This window comes from Vombatus ursinus, unplaced genomic scaffold, assembly GCF_900497805.2.
Source record: "Vombatus ursinus unplaced genomic scaffold, bare-nosed wombat genome assembly UNPS02009377.1, whole genome shotgun sequence".
Classification (NCBI taxonomy): Eukaryota; Metazoa; Chordata; class Mammalia; order Diprotodontia; family Vombatidae; genus Vombatus; species Vombatus ursinus.
Window position 1 is genome coordinate 7,895 of NW_020949155.1, and position 9,187 is coordinate 17,081.

At 52.4% G+C, this 9,187-nt stretch overlaps 1 protein-coding gene across 1 annotated transcript; it reads left to right on the forward strand.

The window, feature by feature from the left end:
• Positions 1 to 2,533: 2,533 nt before the first annotated feature.
• On the forward strand, positions 2,534 to 9,127 carry LOC114035883 (HAUS augmin-like complex subunit 5). Its single transcript, XM_027852270.1, has 14 exons — positions 2,534 to 2,612; positions 5,854 to 5,916; positions 6,018 to 6,050; positions 6,441 to 6,465; positions 6,788 to 6,893; positions 6,986 to 7,145; positions 7,247 to 7,316; positions 7,402 to 7,481; positions 7,569 to 7,626; positions 7,724 to 7,839; positions 7,917 to 7,977; positions 8,124 to 8,257; positions 8,762 to 8,924; positions 9,011 to 9,127. Exons 1-14 carry the CDS (start codon positions 2,566 to 2,568, stop codon positions 9,125 to 9,127), a joined length of 1,233 nt encoding a protein of 410 aa, XP_027708071.1. The 5' UTR covers positions 2,534 to 2,565.
• The last annotated feature ends 60 nt before the right edge of the window (positions 9,128 to 9,187 follow it).

Here is a 9,187-nt window from a genome sequence, read left to right on the forward strand (position 1 = left end):
ACACTATCTACCTCCAGAGAAAGAATTAATGATGTCTGAATACAGATTGAAGCATACTTTTTTTAAACTTTCCTTATTTTTCTTGAGGTTTTTTTTTTGGCCTATGTTTTCTTTCACAACAAGATTATTATAAAAATGCTTTGCATGACTACACATATATAAGCTATATCAAACTGCTTGCCATCTCAATGAGGGGTGTGGGGAGGGAGGAAGGGAGAGAATTTGGAACTCAAATTGTTTTTCCATGTAACTGGGGAACATAAAATACTAAACTAACATAAAAATAAACAAAGGGCTTCAGTTTCTTGTTCTTACATTCTCAAAATAGCTTTTGGTCCTTGTTTATCATTTTTTCTTTTTTTACCTTCCTGTCAGCACATAAGGAATGAACCATAGTCTGGAATTTGTGATCTTAGCTGCTCAGCTTCTGCCTTGCCTATAGTTTGAAGCCCTGACTTTTGCTTCTGCTCTACAAAACACACATTGTTTACCACCTTCATCTGGCTCTACAGGGAGCCACTTTTCCTGAAGCATCATAGTTAGCTTGGTCATTGAACACACCCAGCATTTCTGTAAGACACCTTTTTTGGCCTGAAGTCCCAGCACGGAGTTTCTGCGTGGATTTCCTCCGTTGTTCTTTCTGGCCTCCACTCCTGACCCTCTGGACTTCTCCATCAAGCCACTGCAGCCTCCTCATCCTAGAAGTTCCCTCTGCCCCTTTGGACCCTTCCTTTGATTAGTTGGTTCCTCTCAGCACCTCCATTTTAAGGAAAGTGCCCAGGCCAGTCATGTCTTCAATTCTCTCCTGGCTCCACTCCTGACTCTGTGTAATTTCTCTGCCATGCCCCTGTGGGGTTGTCTCCACTCTTTCCTTCTTTTCCGCTCCCTTTTATATCGCCTCTTCTCTCATTAGAAAGTAAGCTCCTTAAGGGCAGGCACTCTGTGTGTGTATCCTTTGCATTGAGCCAACCTGCCTGGTACATAGTAAACCTTTAATAAATGCTTATGACTTGACTTGGGTTCAAACCTCACCTTTAAATTTTACCACCTTTGTGACCTTGGGCAAGCCACTTAACCCACCTGGGCCTCAGTTTCCTCCCCAGTAAAACGTGGGAGTTGGACTATGTGGCCTCTGTGATTTTTTTCAGGCTCTAAATTTATAGTCTTATGAATTATGTATACTGAAAGATGAACTCTGCTAGTTATCATCTAACTGCCTGCTATAATCTGGATGAAACTTGGAAGAAATTCTTCATCCACTTAATTTTTCCTCTGTGGATGGTCGGCTAAATTTTTTTCAGTAATCACCGATCTTGACCCACTTTGGGACCTAATGCAACCATCCTGATGTCATCCACGGACCAGAGTGTCTGAAAGACCTCACCATCCTTGAACCACCTAGAGAGATTTTGGCCGCTGAAGGGGGTAGTAGAGGAAGTGGGAGATCCAGAGGCAAATCCTTATTGTCCCACCCAGTTCTGGCTCTAGGTTCAGCCAATAGAGGAGTGGTCCTCTCCTGGACCATGACTTTGCCTGGATATCAAAGAAACAGGCAGATGCTCTTTCTTGTCCCATGACTTTCTCACCTCCTTGTCCAGTCAGGCCCCTTTCTTTTCCTAGACACTACTCCTACCCAGGTCTTCACTGATGATAGGTGACCCTTCCTCACGGCCACTATGAGCCCGCCTCCCCATTGCCCTTTGGGGGATGCTCAGCTTTCATTCTCCCCCAATTGCCTTATTCCATTGACACAGTCAAGCTCCATCAACTTTGCATATTTGTCAGGAGAGTTTTATTTCCCCTTTTTTTTTTGTTCAGTGGGATAGAGGGGTGGGTGGAAAGAAGAGAAAATAAATGCTTGTTAAACAAAGTATGCCGACAGCTGAAAATGAGATGATAAAAACAAAGACGACAATAATGTAGGTATTACTGTGTTTCCGGTGGGCTTAAAAATTAATAACGGAAGTTTGCAGACACAGGTACTGTCATTTACCGCCTCCTGGGATTTTCTTTAATATACTGTACTTTTTTCTCATTTTCTCTCCTATAGCCTATTGCGAATCTTTGACTACCTGCAGGTGTTAAAAATGAAAATGAATGTTAAAACCACCGGAAAAGTGAGACGGGGCCAGGTTGTGATGGGAGGTAAAACGGAGCCACAGGAGCTGATGGAGCGGGGGCGACCCGGCCAGACCTTCGCTCTGTCTGGGGCGAGGAGGACGAGCAGAAAGGCGGGGGCTCCTCCCCGAGGATGCTCTCCCACACCTCCCTCCCCCGCCCCTTCCTCCTCCCTCCCCTGCAGGACCAAACCACTCGGGGGTGGGGACGGGGGAGGAACCCTCCCCGCTCTCGTTCTCAAACAGCTTACCCGGACCTGGGAGGTCACGAGCGCGTGACGTCACGAGCGCGCCCGGGCCAACCGGGAGAGCCTCCTCCGCCGGTCCCGCCCTCCCCTGCAGTGACGTCACACGCCGGCGCCCGGGATTCGAGCGCGGGAGCGGGAGCGGCGCCGCCATGGACCCCGCGAGCCTGGCGCAGGAGGTGGGGCGCTGGGCGGCCCAAGAGATGGGCTGCCCGGCCGCCCTGCTGCCCCCCGAGCCTGCGCTGCGCAGGTGAGAGCCGCCCTTCCCCCCCCAGCGTGGGCCCCCCCCCCCCCAGAGTCGACCCCTCCCTTCCCCCCCCCGTGCGGACCTGCCCCCAGCATCCCCACCCTCGCATGGACCCCCCTAGCGTCCCCTCCCCCCGCAGTCTGGACCGGCTCCTGCAGTCCCCCATTCCACCCCCGTATGGACCCTCCCCCCGCAGTCTGGACCCTCCCCTGCAGCACCCCCCCACCCCATCCTCGTATGGACTCCCCCCAAGCATCCCCACCCCCAGCAGTCTGGACTGGCTCCTGCAGCACCGCCCCACCCTCAGCATCCCGGACCCCACCCCCCTTCCATCAGCATTACCCCTCGAAGAATCTCTGACCTCAGTGGGGTCCAACCCCCACCTGAGCAGGAATCCCCCCTCTACTTCACACCTGTCCCAGCCTTAATTTGATGAGCTCACTACCTCCCGAGGCCGCCCACCCCTCTTTGACCTGGCTCTGGTGGTCAGGGAGCTTTTGGACTCAAGCCCGAATCTGCGTCTCTGCAGCCTCCACCCCTCGCTCCTGGTTCTGCCTGCCAGAGCGACTCTGATCCGTCATCCGCCTGGCACCTCTTCCCATACTGGGGGACAGCTGCCTTGCTCCCCTCTGATCCTCCCCTTCTCCAGGCTAAACATTCCCACTTCCTTCAATTCAAAGAATCCCCCTCCCACTGCCTCTGCCCTCCCTCCCGGTAGATTTTTTACGAGCTAATATACGCATGCTGTGTCTCCCTGGCAGAACCTAAGCTTTTCCTGGTCGGGGGCGGTTTCCTTTGTATCTGTCCTCTCAAGCCCATTACAGTGGCTGTCACGGAGCAGCAGCCTCTTAATAAATGGCTTGTCGATCGTTTGAAATGAAACTGTATTTAAACTGCTTGGCCACCCTTAGAGGGCTGTGTAAATTCAGTAAACATGAAGCATCTTGTATATTCATCATTGTGCTGGGCCACAGGAAGGAAAATAATCCTGGCCTTCAATAAATGTTGGTGAATTGAATTCTGGAAAATTGCAACAAATAAATAGCCCTTTGCCATTCTGGAAGTACTCCAGCTTCTCGGCCTCCTTAAAATGAGGTTTAATAATGTTCCATTTGTGGTCTGAGCAGGCCAGAGCAGAGCAGGACCCATCACTTCCCTTGTTAAAGACATTATTTCTCTTTCTTGATACAGCCTAAGGTTGAATTAGCCTTTTTTTTTTTTCTGCTGTTATTGTTTCTTGCCCTTTCAGCCCAATAAAACCTTCCAGCCCTTTTTCAGACAAACAGCTTTCTTGCCAACTCATCTCATCTTGTTAACCATGAGGTTAAGTTTTTGGACCCAAGAGACTATGGTTCAGGTTTGCCTTCTGACTTTTACTAGCTGTGTAATCACTGAGGAATAGAGCTGTAAGAGACCTTAGAGGCTATCTCATCTAACCCCCTTATTTTGCCAGCCTCTTTGTACTGGGCAGGATGTTTGGATCCTGACTTTGTCATCTATCACGTTGGTCATTCCTGCTAACTTTGTGTCATCTGCAGACTGGATAAGGGTCCGTTTATTTATCTAAGCTCAAGGAGGGATCCCTGAAACACCACCCAAGGATCTCCTTCCAAGTTCATTGGAATGGAACTTAAAAGTCATCTAGCCAACCTCTTCATCTTACAGACGAAGAATGAGTGATATTGAACTATTAACAATTGTTCTTTAGGTCTAGTCATGCAGGCATTTTGAAATCCACCAAAATGTGGCGTTGGCCAGCCCCAGCCTTGATTACAAGAACAGCATGACAGGTTTTGTTCAATGCTTTACTGAAATCTAGGTAAAATATATCTACCACAGTCTCCTGATCTTACAATCTGGCAACCTTGTCAGAAAAGTAAACAGTCCCCGGATCTGTTCTGGATGGAGCCCTGTTGGCTTTCAATACAGCCTGCTTCCTTCCCATTCTCAGTGTTAACAAGCCTTGCCTTTAACCATACATTCTGAAATTTTTAGACTCCATTCTTGTCCCTTTTATGAAAATAGAGGTGTTTTCCCTTTTCCAGCCCACAGTCCTTTCCTGTCCTCCACAGTCTTTCCCAGATCAGTGATACCAGCTCAACTGTCCCATTCGCCAGTTCTGTAACCACACTGAGAAGTAATCCAGATGCTATCCAGGCTTTCTCACCGGCTTCTTCCTTGTTTCAGGAATCGGTTCTTTATTAATCTTTTTTGTTCTGCCCTTTTCTTTGGCCAAAAAAAAAAAGGCAGCAAAGTAAGAGTTAAGTAATTCTACCTCCTCTCCATTGCCTATATTTATTATCCCATCCCTCCAAGCAATGGGCCCTATTCTCTCTTTGAGCCTCCTATCTCCAAAACAGTGTTAAAAAAAGAAAACCAAATGTTGTCCTTAGTGTTCTTCACCAGGTGTACTTCCCCCAATAGAATTTCAGGCTACAAAACCTCATAGCCTGCATAACTCTGAAATCTGTTCTCCCCAAACGGAGCGCCTGTTAGATTTTGTGATTGAGGAGAGGAAGGTTGGGCACAGTCTAAGACAGAGTAGTCATTTATCCCCCAAGCTTTCCATAACTTCCTCCTTGATAAGGATAATTAGATCCAGAATTAGCAGTTCCCCTTGTAGCTTCCTCGATTGTTTTGAAGGACAAATTTCTCATTAAGGCAAACCTCTCCCTGGTAACTATGTCAGGGCTCTGTGCTGGATTCATTAGCTGTTTCCTGTCTAGGTCAGTCAGTATTAAGCATCTACTGTGTGCCAGGCACTGCTAAGTGCTAGATACCCTGCCTGTAGGAGACTTTGTTTCTCTGGCAGTCTACACCCCAGATGCTGTCCACCATCCCCTCAGGATCTCTGGTTTCCTCCTATAAATAGACTGCATTATACAATGCTATTTCCAGCCCAGCCCGAGTGCTTTTTCTCATCCGTACCTTTTGAATAAGCCATATGCTAATCATTCGCCCCATCTCATCTCAGCTTTGGGGGCAGCTAGGTGGTGCTGCAGTGGATAAATTACCAGTCCTGGAGTCAGGAGGACCTGAGTTCAAATCCAGCCTCAGACACTAGCTGTGTGACCCTGGGCAAGTCACTTAACCCTGATTGCCTCAAAAAATAAAATAAAATCAGCCGTCTCTTCAACTTGGGATCTCTACTCGACCTTGCTTGTCACTCATACCTTTTTAGCACCTTAGTCTCTTGCCATGAGACCCTCAGTCTCAGACTTCTCTTTCCACCCCACTTCCTCAGAATGTGTATGGGCCCCATGGCTGATGTCTGGACCTTTCTGACGAAGAAGATCCATAACCAGAGGTGAGACACAGTGGGGAAAGGGGTGGGTTAGGGAGGGCTCCCTCTCCAGGAGAGGAAAGTCTCATTCAGTCTTGCCCTTTATATTCTGTGCTCCTCTCCAGGACGGTAAAGAAGATTCGTGGGAACCTTTTGTGGTATCTTCCAGCCCCAGCTTCCCACCTGGCCTTCCTCCTGGCCCTGGATTCCCTGAGCCCCTGTGCTGGCGGCCCCTGGAGAGGGGAGGGGGAGGGAGCCTCTGCAGTGGAGTCAGGGAGGCTGGTGGGCCTCAGATGGTCCTCCAGATGAACTCCTGCTTAGCAGGGTGCCCCCCCCTCATTTCTTGGGGTTTGCCAGTTAAGGTCCTGCCCCACTCCAGATTGGTCTTTCCCCTGGCCAGAGGTTGTGTCTCTGTTTGCCCTCCTGCGGTCAACCGTTGCCCATTCCCCCTTTATATGACCCTACTTTGTCTCTGCCCTTGTCCTGTGTCCCCTGTCCCTCCCCCAACACATCCCTGTTCGATTCCTTAACCCCCTAATTCCTTGTAGGTACAGCCACCAGGAAAGCCCAGAGGTGAGAGGACAGGGTGCCTAGGCCTGGGCTGGGTGCCACCTTGGGGGGAGCGGGGAAGGGGACACGTCCACTGCCCTCTCCCTCTTCTACAGGGACCAATTCAATCCAGCAAGCATTGATTAAGTACTTACCATGTGCCAGGCACTAGAGTGACCAGCCAACAAAATAATCCCTGCTTACAAAGTGGGCGCAGGTGAATAAAGACAGCATGTGCAGAGCTATACAAACCCTGGAGAACACCTAGGACCAGAGGGGGAGGCTCGGCTCGGCTCGACAGGGGAGGGGAGGGGGAGGGGCAGCCCCAATCACCCTTGCTCAGTAGGCTGGCCGGAGGCGGGAGCTGGAGGCAGCACTGACCAGGGTACAGGCAGAGATTGGAGAAATGGACCTGAGCCTGGAGCTGGCTGAGCGAGAGGCCGTAGCCCAGGGTAAGTGACCGGATGGGGACTCGGGAAGGTCTGGGAAGGGGAGAGGATCCTTAGGATTCGTTAGCTGCCTGGTGGCCCTGCTCCTCCTACAGACATGGCCCAGGAGCTCACCCTGAAGCAGATCCGGGATGCCCAGGGCAAGGCTTTGCTCCTCCAGGCGCGAGCAGCAGCTGCCCGACGGCAGCACCGAGGCCTCAGAGACCGCACCCAGCGGCTCCAAGGCCAGCTCAGCCACCTGCAGGACATGGAAAGGTGGGCCCTGTCCCCTCAGCCCCAACCCCAGGGATCTGAAGCCCCAAGTCTTCCCTACTCCTAGAAAACACAAAGTGACAGAAACCTCCTCTCTCCCCCAGGAAAGCAAAAGCAAGCGTGGCCTTTGGGCCTCCAGCACCCGTGCTCTTGGGCCTGGAGCCAGATGTCCTGGTGAGTGTCCCCAGAATCGGGGTGGGGGCACCCCCCAGTGCTCCCAGGCAGCAGCTTCCCTCACTCTCACTCGCTCTCTTTCCAGCAAGAGGTCATGCGGGTCTGCAGCCAGCGCACCCAGTTCCTCCAGGCTTTGCTGACCCCTCATTCCGATCCGAGGACTTTGTGAGTTACCTCCTGCCCTCCCCCTTCCCAAGGAGGTGGCCTGTGTGTGGCCTCGTCTCCCTTCCTCTAAACACCATCTCCCCTCAGGACCACCCAGGACGACCTGTTTGCCACCACCCACAGGCAGTGGTTCAGTGAAATGGAGGTGAGCAGGACACTCGGGGGCCTGGGGAGCCAGGACTGGAGGACATTCCTGACCCGGGGAGGGTCCGGGCCCCATGATCACTCCCTCCCCCCGCCAGGTCCTGATGGCTTCCCACCCCCCCGCGCACATCCTGGGGGCACTGGAGCACCTGGCTGCGAGGCAGACGGCCGAGCTGCAGATGCTGACTGCTCGGTGGGACGGCGAGACACAGAGGTAGGAGCCCCCATGGAGGGAGAGGGCGAGGAGCGAGGTCTCCCTCCGGGCACCTGATTCTCCTTGTCCTTGAATAGGCTACAACAGGAAGATGCATCTGAGCCCCCAGTCCTGCCTTCCCTGGTCTCCCTTATCCAGGTAACAGCTCACCAGCAAGGTGGGAGGTTAGGCCGAGTGGCAGCTTTGTCTCCCCTCCCTGCAAGGAGGGCTCCTGGACTATTGGGCCCTGGGACTCCTTGGGACTTCCCTAACTGTGGGATTTTCTTCCCTCTTCCCCACCCCAGGAGGGTTGGCGGGCAATAGGGGTGCTGACCTCGAAGAGAGGCCCTCTCCTGCAGCAAGGTCAAGCACTGGCTGAGAGACTCCAGGGCCTAATGAAGGAAGTGGCACAGAGAGTGACAGGGCCCCAGGAGGCTCGGTGAGATGAGCGCTGTGCGTGTGTGTGTCTGTGTGTGTGTCTCTTGTCTATCTGTGTCTGTGTCTTTGTGTCTGTGTGTGTCTGTGTCTGTATCTTTGTTTCTGTCTGTGTGTGTGTCTGTGTCTCTCTGTGTGTGTGTCTCTGTCTATCTGGGTCTGTGTCTCTGTGTGTGTATGTCTCTGTCTATCTGTGTCTGTATGTGTGTGTCTGTATCTTTGTGTCTGTGTCTTTGTGTCTGTGTGTCTCTGTCTATCTGTGTCTGTGTGTCTGTGTCTGTCTGTGTCTGTATCTTTGTGTCTGTGTGTGTCTCTGTCTATCTGTGTCTGTCTGTGTGTGTCTCTGTCTGTATCTTTGTGTCTGTGTCTTTGTGTCTGTGTGTGTCTGTGTCTGTATTTGTGTGTCTGTCTGTGTGTCTGTCTGTGTGTCTGTGTCTCTGGTTCTCATCCCCAGGTCTCTGTGTCCCTAACCTCATGTGCTTCCTCCCTCCTTCCCTCCCTCCTTCAGCCAAGCCTTATCCCTGGGGCTGCAGGTGGTTGCGCTCCAGGCCACCCGTAGCTCTCTGCGAGCTCAGTGCCGGAGCCTGAAGGAGGAGGCCGAGCGGAGGCAGCAGGAGCTTTGGGAGCTCCAGGCCAAACGGCAGCGCATCGTGAGCTGGCGGCAGCGAGTGGTGAGCAGACGTCGCTTGGCCGGGAGGTGACCCCCCCCCCACCCCACCCCACCCCCGCTCTGTCTTAAGCCTGGGTGTATCCCCAGGAGGAGACCCAGGAACGGATCCGGGTGCTGATCAAGGGGAATTCTGTCAGCAAGAGTCACCTTCAGAAGAGCCCAGGAGAGGTGAGAGGCTGCAGTCCCAGAGCAGAGGGATCCTGAGGTCCCGGGGAGAGGGAAGGTCTGGCTAGGGCCTTGGGGGTCGGGCCCAGGGCAGAGGGA